The sequence below is a fragment of the Brienomyrus brachyistius genome, chromosome 2, assembly GCF_023856365.1.
Source record: "Brienomyrus brachyistius isolate T26 chromosome 2, BBRACH_0.4, whole genome shotgun sequence".
Classification (NCBI taxonomy): domain Eukaryota; kingdom Metazoa; phylum Chordata; class Actinopteri; order Osteoglossiformes; family Mormyridae; genus Brienomyrus; species Brienomyrus brachyistius.
In genome coordinates, this window is record NC_064534.1 from 11446620 (window position 1) to 11468763 (window position 22144).

The following is a 22144-nucleotide window of genomic DNA, read 5'->3' on the forward strand; positions in this document are numbered from 1 at the left end:
TGCATTTACCACATTTCGAACCTCCTTTGGGCAGTCCTCTTTCCTGAGCTGTTTGCACCAGCGGGTTTGCAGAAAACACGGTGATACTTGATGTGGCAGGTACTGTAGGTGATGCAATATGATGCATGGGATCCCGCATTGTGGAGTCCTGGTGTTATTTACTTCCCTCCCGTGACACTCTTCAGCACTCCGTACAGGGCAGGCCCTGGGTGATCCTAGCTAGCTCGCGTCTCTTTCCTAAGATAAGTAGTACAATATTAAAAGTGGTGTAAATATCTGTAATGCCACGCGATGCAACCAGAGGTGTCTTCTGAGTTTGTCACTCGCTCTTTATCGGCACAGATAAAATCTTCACAGTTTCAGAGGCGTATAGTTCATGGCGGTAAACGGATCGGAAGGTTTGGAGGAGCGTTACGAAGGAATTTAGGTCTTTTTAATTTTTTAATTAAACCATCAGTCCCATCGAGTGTTATCCTTTAGTCGAACGCCACTTTCTTTAAGATGTTCACAAAATAATTGACTAATAAATTAGCTGTATTTTTTTTAAATCAAGTATCCAATTACCATCATTTAACGAAATACAGATAACATTCAAGGGAATTTGTAAGCATTCGTCTGTTGTTTTTAGCTCTAATAGTACTTAGTACATAACTGTTTATGTAATAGTTTCCTAGTCTCAACAGCACTAACTTAGGCGACTTAGCTAACTAACCAAATAAAATATTTTTTTTACGTCGATGGGACCAGTTGGGTATGTTTTATTTTTTTTCAGAGTGGTGTAAGATTAATAATAAAAGGAAACAGGACATGGTATGATACGTCTCGTGTGAAAATTGGTGACCTTTTAGCTGAGCAGTTAGTCTCCGCTAATTTTATCTGTATATCGATGTCTGTCTGTATGTCTCTGTTTCTGTGTATTATTTCAGTAATTACAAGTCTGATAGAGAAATTACGTGTCCAATACAGTCTAGAAGGAAAATGTTCTCTGCTATCAGATACAAGTCTATAGATTATGCATTTGAGGTAAGTGCTTCGGATAATTTCATACAGCATTGCCTTTTTTTCTATGTCTGTAATGCCCTAACAGACGATCAGAAACATAAACCACTCAGCTTCCCTCCAACGCAGGCTTCCGCAAGATGCAAGATGACTATGAGCTTGCTGGCCCTCCCGTTGCCAGAGCGAACGAGAGAACTTCCTGATCTTGCTTTTCGGGAGCCATGGACCAGAGGTAGAATGTTTGAAACAACAATAGTAACAATAATAATTATAATACGTTATTTGCTCTCAGTAATAAGGTTTAACACGCAAAAGGGTTCCCCCCCCCCCATGAAACGAACCTGTGTCCTATACTATGAAAAAGGGGGGACTGGCTTGTCGGGGTAACTTGTCAGTAACCCCGCTTCGTAGTACAGGCTACAGGTTGGTGACCTACTGGTAATTCTGTGGGGTTTGAGTCCCCATTTCTCAATTACCCAGTCTTATTTTAAAATATGATTCCTGTTATTTTTTTTGTATTATATCCAGTTACTTTATGTTTTTTGCTGATTGAGTAAAAACTGAGTCTGTCCATTTCATACACGTTTTTTGATTTTTGAACTTTCTTCAGTCATACAGCATTCATTTTTTTTATTTCATATATCACAGGTGTATCTTTTGTTAAAAAATACTGTGGAAAAGTAAAAAAGGACAGTATGATACAGCTGCATAGGAATTTGTTTTCTTGCATATCCTTGTTTTCTTTTCAAAGAGAGAGACAATACAACCATCAGATTGATTAAATGTAACTGTATTGACTCCTGTAAATTCATATAAAAACAATATAACGTGTCAAAGCCACAGGTGAGCAGTACTGTCACTGGGATATTGTTTATCATAATGCTGTATAACCTGCTTTGTTTCCACAGCAAAAGTAATGTCCTCTTGTAGGCTATCAGTTGGTGGATCTGTGCTGGATGATTTGTGCACAAGTAGAGAAGTGGTAGACATTCCAGAAAAGTATGTTCTCTTTGTATTTTATTTGTCGTTTACGTACTTTATATATTACTGTGTGGAATTTCAGAGCAATAGGAGAGACAGAGCGGGAACAGATGAGCATTTTATTCCCATTTAATTCTATACAAAAGTGATATGATCAGATAACCAACTGTTGTTCAAGGAACTGCCCAAAATCTATTTGCATCCTTGTTGTCAGACTTATACTGGAAATCTGTGGAAGCAGAACATATGCAGGAAGATTTTCAGTTGTAGTTGACTCAGTGAACTAAAATCACAGCTCCTCTGTCTGTATTGAGTTTGCATGGCTAATAATCTTAGGTTAATTCCTACTGCTAAGTTGCCCATGTTGTGTGCGGATGGGCCCTGAATGGGCATCCTGTCCGAGGGTCTAGTTTTTTAATAATAAATAATAAGAAAATGGAAGGTTTTTCAGTTATCAATAGATTCCTTGCTACATTTGCAATAATGTTCCCTTTTATTAGTAAACTGAGATTTCTGTTTTACTTCAAAGATTTGAACCTGTTTCAGGTGGTTAGGTGACATTTCTAAACATGAAACCGCAACAAACCCATTCCGTCCTTTACCTTTTATAACCTGGCGTAACTCGTGCTTTCCTTCAGGATAAGTTTCTCCTCGACTCGAGGAGGGGTGGCACGTCTGACTTCTCAGACTGGTGTGAACCACCCATCCTGGTGTGAGACTTTCAGCATAGGTGCAATAGAACAACAGCTGATAAGACAACATGAGAGTGAGTCCATAAACGACATTCTCTCACACTTAAGCATGCACAGCCGCGCACACTTGGGAATCTAACACACATATAATGAGATACAGATAATCATATGTGCAGCACATAGCAGTGCTTAACGACATGGACAGATATTATGAGGGAACTATACTGTGGTATTTTTTTGCAAAATAAAGTTCTGTGCAAAGGTCTGGGAATTGTTTAAAGCTATTTATCTGGGTAGTAAATACAGTATTTACGCAGAACAAAAATCGTGCTTAACACCAGAATATATGCATGTTAAGAGTAATACAATAAAAAAAAGAGTAATTTCTGCTGTTCTCCAAAAGGTTACTGGTATCTCATGGGCTGGCTAGAAGAACCATATGAGATGTGCTAGTGGTCAAGTCAAAAAATACATGGGTGTATTGGAATGTTGCTGCAAATACTGGGGTGACTTTAGGAGGTTATGAAATAGTTAAGCTAATATATTTTAGCACGCATAACAAAAAGTTTCACACCTACATGGAGATCATTTGAACATCCCTTCTTTTGACTCCCTAGGGCTTTTACACAGTACTGTACATGCATACAAGGGTATGACTTTGGGTTGACCATGGGGGGGGGGGGGGGGGGGGTTGAGGTTTCCATCCATTTAAGGGGGTCCAGGGGTTGTATTGGCTGGTTTTGATTACTGGGGGCAGTTTCCAAAATTTTTGCACATTCACTGGACCATAAGCAATTAAAAAAGATTGTTAGCTAGCTTTGAGCATGATTTTTTTAATTTGGCACCAGTAAAATGAAATATTTCAGACTTGAGCACTGGCAAGTAAATGACATAATCGAATGGCAAGCATTTAAAGATCTTATTTTGCCTGGTTATCTTTGTCCTGCAACTTACCAGCGTAAAGAAATGTGCAGTGAGCCGAAAACAGTAACAAAATTTATCTTTGCATGTCCCTTTAAAGCTGATTTGCCTTGCATGGTATTTGCATTTCCCAAGAATACAAGCCTTCGCTCTTCAATAGGTTTTCTCATTGTGCCGACAGAATGTCTAGATTTGGTCCAGTCTCAAATAGATGGTGAATACTGTAGCACTAGCTTGTAGTTTTATACTTTGTCTTTAAAATTAACATAGGTTTGCTCTGTAGATATATCAATGAATGGTATCTTATATTAAGAACTCTGTGTCCTGGCCAGATCTCTGCTTGGAGGAGGTGTTCTGTGTTGATTTCCTACCAAAATTCCAGAAGCTTCCATCGTTGGACATTCTTTTGACCAGACTGAAAACCCTAACTGTGTCAGACCCTTTGCTAACGCTCATGGCTGTTTCAGAGCCCTGCATTCTGAGGTACATAGCCCTGACTATCATCATTAATTTTCAGACCTGCATAGGAAGTAACTAGCGTCACTGTTATACGTCTCCTGAAACGTATAAATCATGTACTCCATGGGTTTTTGTAAACTGCAGTGTTATAACTGTCCTGTAGCTTTTAAAGTCTCTTGAACGACTTTCGGTTTGTACTATGTAAAATAGCCATTAATGCCACGAAATACGAATCACAGGAACATACACATTCTGTCTAATATGAAATTACAGATGATCTTCATTTTTGACAGCTACATAAATAGTTTAGACATACCTCAGTCAAAATTGGCTGTGTTAGCTATTAAATCTATATCAGTGAAATTCATACAATTTACTGGTGGAAACTGAATAGCCTTGCTCTGCAGACATCGCTAATTCTTGCTTTACTCTGGAAAATCTTCTGTGCAGGGACTGTGTACCGTGGGAGGACACTGTAGCAGCAGGTGCCAATACTGGGAAAGCCAATGTAAAGGAGCAGTTTCTCACAGAGTCTCTGGCAGACAAAGAGGTACAGCTATGTGTACTTTGGACAGGAAGTGGCATTGGCACTGATTAAAGGCGTGTTGCTCCAGCACGTGCTATCATTGGGCACTAAGGGTAAAATTTAGCAGATATAGTATATTATGTGCAGAATTCGAAGATTAGTCATTTTCATTTAGCTAAACTGTTTTTGTTTACTGTCTGTTTTAAGAGATCCCAAAATGTATTAACTGTTTTTAAAAGTTTTTTTTTTTTAAGTTTTCTTTTTAAGGATCCTTATGTTTTGAAGGATTTCTGTATTTTCAAAGGTATCTAAGTGGTTTCTCAAGTATTTTTGAAAATATATTAGTAATGGGATTTTGCTGACTTTATACTTGCCAAAATCACCTCTTTTTGCGCTGTATTACCCGGCTACGAGGAAAAATAATACTTAATGCCACTTTTTGGTAGAAATCGCTAGAGTTGAAAATGTGTTGAATTGGAAAACACTCCAGTATTTTCGAGGGTGTATTCTAGGGCCATTTCAAGTGCACTGGTGCCCTGATTGTTTACCAGGAGTATCCTTTGTTCCAGGGTCTCCTGCTTGATGTGGTGCTTGAGTTCCACGTCCAAAGCCCAGCTCGCCTTTCTCTGTACAGCACCCTCAAGAACATAACTTCTGTTGTCCCAGAAATTGTACTGGAGAGCAGTACCAGTCTGGAGTACCTCAGAATGGGTGAGGGGCCCCTTTTCCATCCATCCATCCATCCATCCATCATCCTGTGAGGGTGGATCCCGATCACCTCATCCAGTCTCTCTCACCCGAGTACTAACAGCTGTGTTGTATTCTGGTCTGGTTTTGTCTAATTCCTCCATCTCTTTTTCCTCGTTGTGAGGAGTTGCTGATGAATGGCTAGTTACCGAGCGTTACTCAGCACTGCTTTCCCCCCGGGTTCCTGAGTGCGACTTTGCATGTGTGTTCCTCCTGATCCCCTGCCCAGGGAGTATGTGTTCCACCCTCTTTCTTGGTACGAGTGTGTCTCCCTCATCTGCACATGTACCTTCCTTCACCTTCATGTTCAGGATAGATTCTCTGGCTTCTTGACAATTGCTTACGTCCCCGACCACGGTTCTTGTGCCTCATCTTGACTTTCCGTTTACTCGGCATCGAGATCCCCGGCCCTTGACATATATCCATTTATTTATTTTCCGTAACCACTTACCCAGTATATACTTTCAAGCACAATTTCAGCAATTTTGTTCATTGATAAATGACGTGATTCTAGTGGCAGTGTTTTGCAGAATGGTCATCTGCAAACTGCTCTGTCATTAAGTTAATGGCAAAAGATGACTTGTAGTTATTTTCTTTGAACCCATAGTTATTGGGTGGTTCTTACCCCACGGTAACAATGCTGTGGCCTCATTTTCTGTTGGACTTTATTTATTTATTCATGTTGTGATTTTGTAAATGTTTGAAATAACTGAAAAGCTTTTTGAACTTTGGGAATATATGTACGTATATAATGATTTATAAGCAGTTTCCAGGAATTGTGGACTTCTGAATTAATGTTTAGATTTTCTTATCTAAAATAAATCTGAACTAAAAGCTCCATAGATGATATATTATAGCTTTTTTATGTGTGGATGTTTATATCCAGTGTTGGGGAAGTTATTCACAAAAATAACCCGTTAAAAACAGAGGTGGAAAGTTCCAGAAAGTTCAAATCGAGATCAAGTTTTTGTATCAACCAACCAATATAGTAGAAAAGAGTCAATGTCACAGAATACTCAGCTGGTTGAGTACTCTGTGCCTGGTTCAGATTAAATGCATGCTTTGGGAAAACATATGGTAATAATCATATTTTAATCTGAATGTACACAGGTAATAATAATAATGATGAAAAATTAAACAGATGGATTCTGTGGGCTTCTGGTTGTTGCAGAGATCATTTTGCAGAAGTTATACTGTGGCTTCACTTCCAGGGACGAGAGTTTGAACACCACCTGTTATTAATATGTCGAGTTTGCATGTTCTCTTGCATTCAGTGTGCAGGTTTTTTTCGCAGCTATTCTTGATCCCTCCCATAGTGCAAAGACATGCAGTTACTCTGATTGGCATCTATAAAATGCCCAAAGTGTGCGTGGGTGTGTGTGTGAGTGCATACCTCTATCCTGCAAAGATCTGAATTCACAACCAGGGTGTATCCCTGCATAATGAGTCTCTACTTGTTTTATAGTGACACCAAAATTTGTAATAACATTTTTAATTTTGACTTTGCCATAGGCCCCGTCACCTCAACGGGGCAATTTTGTGCGAAAGCGAGTGAATTGGCATGACCCCAAGCAAATGGTTGTGCCATGAGATTATGTACAATTATAGAGGCATGATGTTAATTGCGTATGCATTGCATTTAGAATAATCTGACCTTTCTTCTTCTCCTCATTCCAGATACAGCTGCAAGTGTCCAAATGAGGGTAGAGTTGTATGACATGCCTAGTGAACTAACCAGCCGTGATTTGGCAGTGGAATCACCAGTTCTTTCTTCTCCTCCAGGTACCCGTTGGGATTTTTTATAGCCATTCCCTGAGTTGATAAATGTATGAGTAATTAGTCGCTTTCAGAACTGCGCTGCCCTCCTGAACTTTTCTAGCCTGGAGGAGCTGTGTGTGTGAATGCAATTGTCTAAATCAGTCGTACCGGACAATAAACGGACTTTACCCTGTGAGCTCCATGGTACGAACTTTGAGTTATCTTCGACTGATCCCCACGTGTGAATGTGGCAGGGAGAACTGCAGGAAATTCACCACGAGCGATTAGGTGTGTTGATGACGTTTCTATCATGCGACTGGTATGAAAACAGAAGAATATAAACATTTGAAGCTGTAGAAGAAGGGCCATTTATAGGATGACCCCCAACGAACATGGCTAACTGGAGAGACGGCAAGAACTTTTTTGAGATTTTGGGAACTGTTAGTAATGCTGTAAGCAAAGCACTGATTTCCGCAGCATCCTTTTTGCGTCATGCGCTGCTTCCTGCATGCTCTACCCAAGCACCCATTTTGGAGTATTTCTAGTAGGTGTGAATGCATCTGACACTGACAGTCTCTGGTTGTGTGCCGCATATGTGGAAGGGAAATTCTAGAATATGTCCAGACCTGATTCTCTGGATAACGTCCAGAGTTCACGTGTGGAAAAGGCTTACGACTAAGCAGTAGAGTTTGTTATGTGTCTCAGTCAAAGATGTGGGGGTTCCTGGATTAATTGAACCAGTGGGATTATTTCCTTTTGAATTGGACTTCAAAGCATACTAAATACAATGTGATCCATTATATTTATTTGCTAACCAAGCAGACTGTAGATAATGAATGGGGGAATTATTTTTCTTGTGTTTCACTGATTAAGTCAGAAGTATCATGCCACCCGATGGTGAAATGGCAAGATTAGGTTTAATTTGATATATCAATTTTTAACAAATTTGTTCTGCTGCTGGGGTGGCCTGATGACTAAGTGAGTGGCACTGTTACCTCGCATCACCATCTTTGGGGATTGGAATCCTGCCTGTGTTCTGTTCATGTGGTGCTTTCATGTTCTCCCTGCTGTGCGGGTCTGCAGTTGGTACTCTATGGTAGAAAACACAGCCAGGCTCATGATAGCAATGGAAAAAGTAAGCAGCTTGTCTCCCAGTAAGTGGGTTGTGTTGCTCTTCATTCTTTCATTTCAGTCTGTCTCATCCTCCTGCCCAACCTGGAACTGGATGTTCCCCTCAGACCCCCATGCCCACCCTGCCTCCCCCAGCCCAGGACCAGCTGCCTCCAGCTTCAGAAGGAGACACTGTCACCAGAAGATTGTCTGTGAGTCAATGAGAGATGCTGTTCTGCTTCACACTCAGTGAGAAGTGCTGAGGCCAATAATCAAAGCAACGACTGATCAGTATGATAGGTTCCAAACCGTGTTTTGCAAAAACGTCCTTAATTTATACCAATGTGAGTGTATTTGGATCCTGAGGTTGACCAGTATGTGGATGTCTTTTTACCAGTTAGTGTAGGTTTGAGTATAATGGTCATGGACTGGCATTCTGTGCAGGGTGCTACCTTGCTTTGTGCCCGGTTCTACGTGGGATAGTCTTCAGACCCCCCGATGACTCACTGAGCAGGATGCGCAGTTGGATGATGGATGGATGATTATATCTTAATTGCGTTCCGCTGCGTTCTCCATTGTCTGACATTTTTTTGGTTACTGTTGTGATGTGCTGGGCTGGCAGTGACCTTCTGCATGATGGTGGCAGAGCTGCAATGGAGGGAATATGGAAAGCAGAGAAACACCACCATTCCGTCCTGGACCTGCTGCTGGCAGGTAAGGGCCTTCAGAGGTCCTCCATGAGGCACAATGGATGACCCACAGCCCGGAGTGAAACCGGTGCTGGGCGATTCATGCTACCTATTGTATTAGCCAATCTATCAAGCATCTGTTAGCAGTTATAGGCTCAGATGGTAATTGCAGTCTGTGGAGGATTATTGGAAAAGAGTGCAAACAAAACCCAACTATGTTTAATGCAAGCAACCCAGGGACAAGTGGATCATCCTCTCGATCAGCTTTTCCCCTTCCAACATTGTACATATTGAATTATAAAAAATATTCAATAATTTCATTACTTAATGGGAATTCAAATGAGGCAAATAAGAAATGCCTGTTCATGTTAACCATAAATATAAACATGCACATATAATAGATAAATAATCTCCGGGGCTTTTAATTTTGATTTATTTTCTGTACATCTAGGCAATGCAGGGTTTCTAAATATTTTATTACAAGAGTTCTGTTGTGGTTGAGAAATATTGTCTTCCCAGCACGTACACCGACGCAATACTGAGAACATGACCTTTGACTCGAGAAACACGAATCACTTTTTTTTGTCATCATTGTGATGATGTACTGGGAGTGGCAAACATGACCGCATCCACCTATCATCTGGCAGAACCACAGAAGTGTCACCGTGCGAAGCATTACCCACCCCTTCTGGAAGCTGCCAAACTGATGGACATCAAGCGGTTTATCGAGGTGCACAGAGACCTCGAAATTGAGCACCTCATTCTGAACTTCCACCCGGACCTGGGTGTGGAGAAGACGCCCCCAGTAGAGCAGATCCACACAGACTCTGCGCTTGCCCCAGTTGAAGATTTCTCAGTGTTGTCCGTCAGACAGGTTGATTGTGAGTGAACTAAACTTACCGCTGCCATGAACCCACTAAATATGACGCTCAGAAGCAACTGATCGTGATTCTGATCGAGGATCATTTGATACACATTTTCAGAAGTATCACATCATGACAAGTTTTACTATGTTTGTCTCACCTATCAACAGATATTCTAACAGAATCGAGTGATGAGTCAGGTAGGTCCTGGTTTATGTGACTTTGCAGTCATTCAGTCAACGGATGGTACAAAAATTTGTGCGCTTAGTCATAAGGGTAGAGAACAGCTGGGTCTTTTCTGTCCGGATAAACTTTATTTTGTCTTATTCGTGATCTTTGGTCAACTCTGTGGTCAACTTATCGTCATACCATTTATAGAATGCAACCCTATTTTATTACTGTAACACATCTTGCAGTCCAAGAATTGGTGAGAAAATGACCTTCTTTAAATAACGGCTAGTAATTAAGGTTGGGGTTTTTAAATGTTTGTAATAATCAATGACTTTATTGACTTGCTTCTCTTACACTTAGAATATATAAAGCAGCCCAAGAAAGGTGTGGAAGACTTGGATAAGGATTTGGATGACATGACTGACAGTGCAAAAGTCAGTCTAACAGTCAGACCTAAAAGCCTGAACATACTTAACATACCTAGAGCTCACAGAACAGAGTCTAGCCCAGTGGGGGGTTCGGAGAGAAGGAATACAACCCAGCTGGCCAGAGCTTGTGGAACGGGGACTCCTAATAGAAACGCAGCCTGGACACCTCGAAAGGACCTAGACCCCCTTCACACCTTCATGATACTCCGGTCCCAGCAGTGGCACAAATCTGTTAACCAAGAGCGTCCAACAGAACCAGGCAAGACAACAGTTTTAATGTAACAGTTTTAGTGACTTTTTGTAAACAATTAGACATTTTTAAATCAAAGGCAGTAGAAAAGCCTATTTGCAGAAAGCCAGCTATATCCCTGAATCTTTGGGTGTTTTTCTTGAACTTGTAAAACAAGACATAGCTTGTCCTCCTTATTATCAGTTATCTAAAGAGTTCAATGTGGTCTTTTTCAGCTCCCAGACAGAAGCTAGAGCCCAATCAGAAGCCGGTGTGCACAATTTCAGGCAGAGATAGAGCTGGAGCCAAAGACATTTGCAATGCAACTGCAGCTAAGGACAGAGGCAGTAGTCACGTCATTGCTGTGCAGGCATCAGGTGACAGACTGCTGTGGCGTGATTTGTGTACGGCACAAAGAGTCAGTGTTGGTCGGGTGACTGTGAGTCTGTACAGAGAGTTAGCGCTAGCCGGTTGACTGTGTACTGTACAGAGAGTCGGTACTGGTCAGAGGACTGTGAGTCTGTCTGTACAGAGAGTCAGTGCTGCTCAGGTGACTGTTTCTTTGTGTTCAGAGAGCCAGAGACAGGCGTATCAAGAGCTCCGGGCTGTGACAATGTCCTGCCTGTCAAACAGCAATTCCTACGCCTTGGGGAGCCAGACTGATTTCCATAGCCTGTCCTCAGACCAAACCCTGTTCCTCCTTAGGCAACAGGAAAAAGAGCTCAGCACGTGCTTGATGCAAGGTGAGTAGTCAGAGGTTAGATGCTGTGGTACTATTACTGTGTATAATCCTTATGCTCTGCAGACCTACATTAGCTTACATACGTCAGTTTGATCACAGCAAATACAATTTTGTTGGGTGCACTAAAAAGGTAAACTTGAAGTTTACTAGTGATGTGAACAGTAAACAAACTGTATATGCTGATACATACATTTATCCATGTCATATGTATATTACACTTATAATGTGCCAGCAGGAACAGTGATAGTAGTAAGGTGCTCCAGTAGCTTAATAGGTGTCCCTTCACACATCCTCTCACTAGGCTTGGCTCTTGGGTCTCCATAACACTAGTGAATTAGCAGCTGGAGAATGCTTGATATTACTGTTCTGATATGTACATGCCATAGTTGTTTTGGCAAGAATATTTATCCCTAGTATGAACATACAGTACCATCCGATGAATCTGTCGAACCCTGTGTAAATTTTGATAGTGACACCATTAATAATCTTTAATTGCATTAAAGTATGTGTGTATTTCAGGAGAGCCCAGTGAGAAAGGCATTACTATACACAAAGAACTGAGCTTGGTACATGTGTTGGTCACAGCCAGAGACCTGCTTCTCACCTGTGACCTCAGTGCTGCTGTCGGTATGTGTACATTGGAAGTTGGACTAACCTGACAGCCCCAGGAAAGGGGGGACTTTTAAACTAACTGAGCTGTATTTCAACATGGCACTTCAAAGGCTGACCAGGGAGGTGCTCTTACAAAATCTAGACAATACTCTATTTTTACTGCTGTAAATAGTATTAGCTGTGTTCTGCATTGAGTCACTTACCTTTCTCTTTATGAGAACCATTCAGATCACGTTCTTTATACAAAGGGACATTAAAGCAAACAACAAATGGCAAAAGGAGCACAAACAGCAGTAAAACGGATTAGAAGACTATCATCCACGCAGGTGGAGCATTGCTGTAGCTGCCCAAACCCTCAGTCTTTCTCCTGTCTGGCCCTCCTCAAACAGACTACCTTGATGAAGCACGGACAGCAGATGTGGGAGGCTGTCTGAACTCGCTGTGGACCAGACTGCGTGTGGTGCAGTACCTGAGTTGGAGGAGCAGAGAACCGAACCCTAAAGCAGCTCAGCTGGAGCAGGAGATGAAGGCCTGGTGGCTGAGGAACAGGAGTCAGACACCTTCTCCTAAAGTCAGTCACCATGCCGACTGCGTGTATCTCCCTGAAGTACCCAACCACGTCTGCCCCAGTTGTGTAATCATATTTGCCCAGTCCACCCAGTTAAATCATCCATCAATCCATCTGTCTTCCAACCATTTATCCTGGTCATAGTTGCAGGAGAGTCCGTCCCATGCAGCACAAGGTTGAGGGATGTATTGGATGGGATACCAGTCCCATAGACATAGAGTCATAGAATTGGGTCTATTTAGAGACTCTTGGTTTACTGCGTGTCTTTGGACTGTGGGAGTAAAGGGGAATACCTATGGGGAAGTCCATGTAACATGAGGAGAACGTGCCAACTCCACACATACACAGGCGGTGGTATGAAGCAACTGCGCTACCCACTGAACCACCGTGCCACTCCCAGTTAAACTTGAAAGGCTTGGTCAAATGTGTCATAATCCCCTAATTTAAGGTTCCAGGCAGAATGTCTTAAGTGTTTCCAAGAACTCCTTGTTACTTTGTCCTTCATATTGTTTGCTTCTTGCAGGTTCTTGTCATCCTCGCCATGGACACAGATTGTGTAAGGGCTGAGGTTTATGACACGCTTAGTCATATCACAGGTAAAATGTTGAATTCACATGGTCCCTCTGATTAAGCTGCAAGTCCGGTTTGCTAAAATCAGGATATTTTTTTTTTGTTTACAAAGAAGTCATGTTGTCACACAATGTTACCAACCAAGAAAATAGATAGATACATAGAACTAAATCCTGCATATTTATAGAAAGAAGTAAGTGAAAGGTTATAAAAGTGGACGCACCATTTACCATTTCCGATTACGTGAGGTCATGGGATTTGTATTGGATTTGCATTCATAGCAAGGCCGTAGCCATGGACACAACACTGGGGGCAAGGCCATAATTGTAATATATATTGAGTGGGATATTGTGAGCACATCTGTATATTGGGGGGGATGTTTTCCCCCCTCGTACAGTATATATTATAATCCATATAGATCCATAGTGACATTGCTGGTTGAAGTTAGAGGAGCAGAAGGTGGCCCTGAAGGTTGCAGAACCATAACTGGCACGCGATTGAAAATGTGCTCACATGGTGCAGTCTGTGTTAGAACCTAAGCAGCACAATTATGTGCAAACTGAAGCGTGGTAACATTAGCTAGAACACCGATTAAAAGCAAGCGCCATGATGAAGGCTGTAGGAAACATCAATCTCATTGATCTTCTAGCATCGTTTATGTATTTTCGTTACATGGGGCAACTCAAAATTTAAATAACGATGCCTTTTAATTAACGCATCACTGTAGTCCTCAGCCAGACCCGGTAGGGACTTAAAATTTTCCATGTTTTATCTGAATTCTGCAACTTTCCTTTATGTTTCTCTGGCCTCTAGGTGTCCCCCCATCATTCCTTTATCCAGAGGAGGGGAACAGGAAGCTGGATGGTCAGAGAGTGAGCAAGAGGTGACAACGCCACTCCTGACCTATGACCTCTCAATATCGCCACACTGATTGCAGCATCATTGAACTGTCTTCCTTTATAAACCAATCAGGATGTTAACACTCTTCTCCACACGATATATGCAAAATGGTCCACCAGGATATTAATGAATTCACAATTCCTGTGTTGCTAATTGGAGTTATTAAATTGCCCATAGGTGTGCATGTGTGAGTGAATGGTGTGTGAGTGTGCCCTGTGATGGGCTGGCCCCCCATCCTGGGTTGTTCCCTGCCTCGTGCTCGTAGCTTCTGGGATAGGCTCCGGACCCCCCGTGACCCAGAAGGATAAGCGGTTTGGAAAATGGATGGATGGATTCTTGTGTTGTTGTTAAAGCCATACAGCTATAGTAGTCAGAATGACACAGTAGTCAACCTTCATGCAGGCTATGCAGTTGGGTTTTTGCCATTCAGACAGTCCAGAGTAATTTTTCTGAATCCAAAATGACGGGTGAGAGTGTGTTTACGGCTCAGTTTGCAGGAGAGTTGGTGCACGGTGGTCAGCAGCTCCCACATTGGTCCCAGCTTTCCTTGGGACTGCCTCTCCCTTGTAGTGGAGTATAACAGCTCAGAGTCTTCAGCCTGGGCTACTGTCTGCCGGGAGATGGGCATCAGTCACATGACTTTTCAGACCATTATTCCAATTGTTGGTTAGTATCCATGAAAAATAAAGCGTTTTTACTTATTTGTTTTGCAGTAAATTTACTTGTACGTCTACAAAGTAAGGATCAGAAAACAGGGTTAACCGTTCCTCGAACGGTTAAGGGTCTCATCACAGACACAAAGCCCCACACCACCCCCACAAAACAATATGAAACATTTAGCTTCTCACACAGGAAGTTTGCGCTACATCTGCCCATTTAAGATATTTAAAGCCAAGTGTTTCTTTATCAGTGACCATATGGTCGTTCTTCCTGTGGATGCATTTGAGTGTATAAATATGTCTGTGCCTGCGGGTACGTCTGTCTATGTGGATCCACCCCCCTCATATCTTCGTGAGCCCTGCAGACCCAACCCAGGCTGACTGTGCTGTGGAGCTGAAGATCGCGTTCGTACTACTGGGAGCAGGCAGTCTGTGTCGCAGTAAGGAACTGCTGCAGATCCTGCAGTCTACGTGAGTCACCTAGCGTGACTCTCCTCATGTTTCTTAACACTCTGAAATTAAACATTTGTAGGATTTATTATTTATTACTGTTCTCCCACTTATTGTACAGAGGCGTTTTAACATGCAGGTATATTTACATTTTGGCCTTGAAAACACATCTGTAGAACTCTTTGCTTGTTCCAGGTATGGCATGAGCCTGCTGGAGAGGAGCCTCCAGCCCTCTCCTCAGATGCTGGGTGGACAAGATGGTCACTCTGTGGTCACAGTGGATGAGAGCACAGCAATTTTCACGCAGGCGAGTGGGTCACCTGATTCCTAGATTTGTGTGTGTAGCCTTGGGAGGTTGATAAACAGGTACAGGTCGATACAGTGTAGAGTAATAGTAGGGCTGCGTCTGGCTCTGTACGTGAAGATGCTGTTCCAGTGGTTGGTTGAGTGATGTCACTGTCGCTCCCTTAACCACAACTGCTCCAGGGATGATGGCTAACCCCCCCCGCCTTGCGCCACTTTTGGTTAGACGTGTCTGTTAAGTAAATGCATTTAATGTACAGGTATAAACATTCGTGATAAATATCTAAAGTGGAACTATGGTTTATATTCTCGGTGTGCCATGCATTATTTTTATGATTTTTATTTATTTTTTTGATGCACAGTTTTTTGCAATAATGCATATAATAATGTGATACAGGAGTAGCGCAGAAGTGTCTTGTCTATAACAACAGAACCTGTGTTCATTATGTAGGATGAGATTTTGATTGGGAAATGGCCATGTCACCTGGCGGTAAGCATGCAAAGGGCTTCACGTGATACCAAGGCTGACTGCACAATCTTTGCAATGCAGGAGCTGGAAGCACTGAGGATAGATGAGATCACTGAGAACGTGGTACAGAGACTGACAGCCCTCTCTCTGCAGTACAGTCACTGCTGGGTCCTCCTGCTCTGCCCCGAGAAGCTTAGCTCTGGGTGAGTTATCCATGAAATGCAAAACGCATGCGTCCGACATGAAGCATGTCAGTTAAGTTTCAGTTGTCTTGTTCATTGAGTAGAGTAAAAGTTGTTTATCTTTGGCTGATTGTACACGTAGTTTTTTTGTTTGTAAATGTAGCTTGTCATTTGGTGTGAAAATGTTTTATAATGGTATAGATGCCAGTTGCACAGTTAAGCTGCTGAGTATCTGCTGGTGATCTAGAACTAGGCAGGATGTTTTGAATATGGTGACAAGGTAAAATCGGAACTGCCTGGGATAGGATTAGGATCATGTTTTATCCAGTAAAGAGCACTATCCTTCTTCTGGTTTAACTATTAAATTAACAAAATTCTCAACCGGGGCGCATTCTCAGCCAGCGTGCTTTTATTGGTGGCTTAATTGTTTTGGAAGGTACAACTGCACCAGTGAGGTCTTCAGAAACCTGCCACAGATCTACTTGCAGCTTTCATGGTTTGGGGAGAAGATGAAAGACATGGATGTCAAGGTACAATAATCCATCCATCCATTTGCCAAACCGCTTATCCTACTGGGTCGCAGGGGCTCCGGAGGCAATGGGCACGAGGCAGGGAACAACCCAGGATGGGGGTCCAGCCCATCACAGGGCACACACACACACACACACCATTCACGCACACATTCACACCTACGGGCAATTTAGCAAGTCCAATTAGCCTCAGCATGTTTTTGGACTGTGGGGGGGAAACCGGAGTACGTGGAGGGAACCCCACGATGACATGGGGAGAACATGCAAACTCCACACACATGTGACCCAGGCGGAGACTCGAACCCGGGTCCCAGAGGTGTGAGGCAACAGTGCTAACCACTGCACCACCCCTGGTATAATAATCCCTTATTCTAAATTACAGGTATTATAATCACATTCAGAATACAGTCAGTGGTCACTTTTTTAGATAGGCTTATGTTCTGCTGAGTAGAACACACTTTTGCCTCCAGACCTTCTTCAGGGGTTGACCAGTTCTGCATCCAGAGAAGCCATTCTGCATGTCCTTAAAGTACTGACCTGGTTTTTTTTTCTTTTCATTTGTTGTCTTCCTGTTAGCTTTAACAAATCTGACCCTCCTCCTCATTAACTTATTTTATTAAAAATGTGTTTTTTCGCCCCCAAAACTGCCACTGACTGGCTTTTTTTATTTATTGCACCATTCTTTGTAAACTCTAAACACTGTAGTTAGTGTGTGAAAATCCCAGGAAAGTGGCTATTATTGAAACGCAGTCTTAACAGGGATACAAGTGATAGTGTGACCTTTGACTTTTGGCAGTAAACCATTAAGACAGTGTGTTCTTAAAATACTCTGCTAGGTTTATCCCAGTATTAAGCAGTAATATATGTGCTGAATAAAAAACAGCCCTGTGTTGGGACACCAGAATCATGTTGCACTTTAATTGTCATACATTGTGAAACGAATGTGGTGAAAGGTCCTCTCTGCAGCTCATTTAGGGCCCTGTAAGTCCACAGGTGCTGTTTGTGACTGGAATGGCAGACCTGGCCAGATGCATGCATGACATTGCTCGCCATACCCTGATGACCTGCAGCAGAGATCCCATCACCTGGCTAGACAGAGACTGGCTCTCGGTGCTGCCATCTCAGGTACAAGGACATCGCTGCACAATGAATGGGCAGAGGCACGTAATGTGAGATCAGTGTGCTTTTCTTTTGCAATGATGCTTTGAAGTACTGTGTTTGCACCCTATATTTGGACTGTGCGTTTCTATTGTGTGCCATTTCATCACTTTACCTGTAATATTCTCGTTTTTCGTGATGGCGAACACCACCTGGTGAAGCACTTTCTCGTTCCTAAGAGGGAACTATCATTCATCAGTGTTGCACTTGCTGCTCTATACCCTGCGCAGGAGGAGAAATGGCTGACACATTTCCCTAGCATCTCCCCACTGGTTGCCCAGCTGATGCTGTCCCGAGCCCCAGGCTTTCACTGGCTTCTTACGGCTCCTCTCCCTGATCTCCGGAGATTACTTCCTGAGGTCCCTGAGAAAGTGATCAAGGTGACCATGCATCTCTAACTGTCATCTCAAATGAAACTAGCCTTGAGACCGAAAGGCTCAGGTCCTGTAAAGGGTACTATGGATATACAATCGAACCTGCTGCTTCACTAACTCGAAATTTATCAGCAAAGGTATCCACCTTAGTCCTGTAGGTGCTACTGTGGAAATGAGTATAGGGTGTAACTTTCAGTGAAGCAGCGGCAACAACTTATGATGCTTTCAAGTAACTAGCCTCCCATGGTGGCCCACTGAAATGCGTCTAACATGTATGGTGTTACATATACTGCTTTTCAGGGGAGTTTCATTCTTCCTGTGTCCTTAGCTTTGCCTGCAATGGCATCATGGAGCTCAGGAATGTGTTGCGCCATTCGTGGCAGAGCTACTATGTGGCTTTAACAGCAATGCTTTGATCACGCACCAAAAACAAACAGGGACTGCAGCTGTCTTTGTACACATTTCACTGGCTGCCAAAACATGATGAATCGAGACGAAACTGGCTTAAGAACATAAACCCGAGGAGCCCACGGAAGACACTCCCTGTATGTTCATGTCACTCTGCTGATGAGAAACCAATGCTGTTTCCACCTCCTTTTAACAAAACCCATACATCCTTGTTGCTGTGGAGATATCGATACGCCTCAGAGCTTTAAAGATTTTTCAATATGTCACCTTCAGTTGCAACAGACTCGATGAAGAAGCTGTGTGTCAGGGGTGCAATGGATCACGAAAGTCACGGTTTCCATTGCATCATGGATCGAATCATTTTTTGGATCAGCAACAAAAGGAGAAATATAACAGCTTTCCATGTACTGTATTAGTTAAAGAACACTTAAAGCGGAGAACCATTAACATGCCCACTGCCTTGTTTCTGTCTTTTCAACTCTGCATCGTATGGAACTCCATAGAGGAAACGCATCATTATCTTTTTCTGTCTCGTGTGAAGATTACAGCCTATTTTTCTTGTGATCTTGATGTAGCCGCAGTTTTTTTTTTTTTCCTCGAGATCACAATTTATTTTCTTGAGATGAAAAAATAACAAAAGTCATCATCTCGTGAAAACAAAAGTTGTAATTAGACACGCAAACCTCATTTGTCACGAGGAAGAGGAAATACCATAGCTTATGCTATTGAATCAACGCACTCTTTTTATTGCATTCCCACCAAAAATTGAAAATTCCCCCCCCCCCCCCGTTTGCTACATATAAGTGGGAAATTCTCTCCCATTATGAGAAATGAATTTTGAGCCCTGAATGCATGTCCTCTGTGGACTTCTGTAGCATTGAATTTTAGAGAATTATTACTTTAAAAATTGACTACAGCAGTAAAACTGTATTTCACACTATTCTGATTAAACCTGGGGAGATAGATGGTGGTGATCAGCTACAGTCTGTTATGCCAGGACTCTAATCCCATGACCCGAAGGTTGTTGGTTTCAACCCCAGCTTCAACAAAATAATCACATGTCCCTGGGCCCCTAACCCCCAAATCCATGGGTGCCCCTGCAGGTGGCTGCCCTTCCCTGCCAAGCTTGCTCTCTTCCACATGTGTGCCATGGAGAGCAAGATGGAGTAAGCAGAAAGAGGTTCCCCACAGGGAGCAATTAAGTGATGTTATTGACCAAGGGCTCTTTTTCCATGTCATCCTCCCATCTATTGACTGTTGAAGACAGAGCTCTGACAACATAATCACCTTTCGGGGTTGAAAAGGCTTCATTCCCACAAATTGATTTATTTTCTTATCACTTTCGCTCAGAAACGGCAGATCTGGTTCAATGGTATGACAAGGCCGGAGGTTGCGCCCATAATTCATGCAAGACGTCATGAAAGCTTAGAAAAAGGTGGATAAGGAAACATGAGCATTTTGGTCCTTTGTTTAGCATCACTACTGACAGCGAAAATCGTGTTGGTTTTGCATGTCTTCTCTGCTTAGCATCACCACCGTGCATTTTGACTGTCAAAAGATGTACCTGTTTATCAACCTCCCAAGGCTACGGTAGCAGTCTCTCTCGGGTTTGCTGCTGCATATTGAATACCCAGTCTTATGTAATACTGAGTGTCCATCTTACTTCAATACAGATATCCCCCGCTGTTCGAAAGTAAAAGGTTCCTATGAAACCTTTTATAAGCCAAAATGGCAAAGCAGCAATTACCATTAATTTATAAGGGGAACATTTCTGAGTGTTTCAAGACCAAAAAAAAATCATCTATCACATACCAAATAACATGAAAACCTAAAATAACTAACATATAGTAAAATCAGGAATGGTGTGATAAATGCACAGCCTGTATAAAGTAGAAATAAAGTATTTACAGTATAGTTTTACTAATCAGAATCAATGCAGTCACGCATCGCTTAACAACAGGGATACGTTCTGAGAAATGCCTCATTAGATGTTAATGTAGGTCCTTCATGAAGGTGAAGTGGCATGAAGTGAACGTTCATAAACTGGTGGATGCCCATGTTAAGTGGCAGGGCCCCTACAGTACTGAGTACCACCTTTGCTGCAAACTTTTTTGCAACCTTGTGTTACAGCGATGTTAGATGTGTCTCTGTTGATCATGTGTCTGCTTAGCTTTTCAGCGAGGCTGCAGCGTTCTTCCCGGCGATCATGTGCCAGTCCCCGGATCCTCCATCACGGTTCTTCTTAAGTCCAGGGGACCTTGGAAGGGAAGATGAACTCCTCTCGCCTCTCTGTCCGGCGGATTTTGGAGCCTACGATGCCAGTAGCTCACTTAGTGTGAAGGATGAGGCAGTGGCACTTGAACTTGGTTTGGGTCGTGGCTCAGGAGCGGCTACAGACCTCGACGGCCGTTTCCTCACGAGCAGGGATTCCTGCATGGCACAGGAACCTAAGGAATCACGCATGAAATACACAGCCCGGCTTCAGCAGATAAGCTGGCCTTTCACGGACCCCCACCCCCATGGTCTCTCTGTGGAAGATCCTTTCCGAATGGCCGCTGAAACAGCCCATAATTCACTGCTCCCAAAATATTCACAGGAGCTGTTTCTGCCCTGCCCTACAGGGCCCCAGTGGAGGGCCAGTACCTCCCTAGGGAACACTACCAATGACATCACTGTCCACTGGAAGGGGTGTTTCAACAGGGGGGTGGAAGGGAAGAGGAATGCAGAAAGGATGGAAAAGGAAGATGTGACAGAAGGTACCAAGAAACCTAAAGTATAAATACAGCTTGTTCTTTAAGAGCCATAATAGGCACCTTAATTTGGTGCTGCAGATAAAAGGCAGCACTGAGCACCTATTTCAGATGCTGTATGTAATCTAACTGTAGCCTGCAATTTTATCTGCTTTTCGTATTCGACCTAAACGCTTGATCTTCTGCAAGCGGGGTTTGTGAATCATAAGCCAATATTAATATTTTATGTCCCCGCAGCCCTGTACTGGTATAGAAGATGGATGGATATTTTATTTACTATACTTTTGCTTCTATTTCATCAGTTATACCGCATGCGGCAAAGAGAAAACTGACCTACGAAAGAATCCCCGGTCGTGGTGATGGACAAACACGGCTCATGTTCTCCTAGCGAACTGTGTAGCAATGTTCCTGTTCTTACTGACCTCTCATATTGCACCAGCTTTTTGCTTGATAAACGTTCAGCAAAAGACCTTTTCCCTTTGGTACGGAAATATCAAGCATGTGGTTTATGCTAAATACAAATTCTGTAGTCAGTGTGGAGACAAATTACTTTGCAGAACCCAAGAAGCTACCCTGGAGTTATTTTTCCTTGTGCCTTTGTAGTGTTCATCATTCCATTGTGAGAGAATATCGCCAATTGGAAAGGAATAAACATTTCAGAACTAATTTATAGACACTGCAGTGTTCATGTTGCGGAAAAATTCCCGCTGCAAGACCTACAGTAGTTCTTAGTGTCCTCATGTTTCCAGCTAATGTTTTGGTATTCAACATTTCAGAATAAACTTCTGCTTAAACGCGCATGTCAGTGTTGTTTCTCAGTAGTTCATCTCTTCCTGCTATATTGGCATGGAGTAGAACATGCAGTTTATAGCTAAGCTGAAGGTAACAAATGGGTA

At 42.6% G+C, this 22144-nt stretch overlaps 1 protein-coding gene across 10 annotated transcripts; it reads left to right on the plus strand.

Moving 5' to 3' along the window:
* LOC125727435 (protein shortage in chiasmata 1 ortholog) lies at positions 1–22046 on the plus strand. Of its 10 annotated transcripts, none has more exons than XM_049004176.1 (29): positions 125–810; positions 927–1023; positions 1129–1231; positions 1908–1998; positions 2619–2746; positions 3926–4076; positions 4503–4602; positions 5148–5289; positions 7003–7107; positions 8276–8405; positions 8816–8907; positions 9530–9763; positions 9916–9945; positions 10277–10603; positions 10810–10950; positions 11146–11316; positions 11835–11942; positions 12317–12498; positions 13019–13091; positions 13879–13948; positions 14456–14631; positions 14990–15095; positions 15270–15381; positions 15928–16049; positions 16465–16558; positions 17534–17683; positions 17947–18096; positions 20669–21254; positions 21551–22046. In XM_049004176.1, the coding sequence occupies exons 2-29, from the start codon at positions 979–981 to the stop codon at positions 21634–21636; spliced, it is 4005 nt and encodes a 1334-aa protein (XP_048860133.1). In that variant the 5' UTR covers positions 125–810; positions 927–978; the 3' UTR covers positions 21637–22046. The 10 variants fall into 10 exon arrangements, 9 of the variants coding, with proteins under 9 accessions (XP_048860160.1, XP_048860171.1, XP_048860133.1 ...); XM_049004194.1 differs by having other exon boundaries at positions 125–427; positions 1113–1231; XM_049004165.1 differs by having other exon boundaries at positions 125–427.
* The last annotated feature ends 98 nt before the right edge of the window (positions 22047–22144 follow it).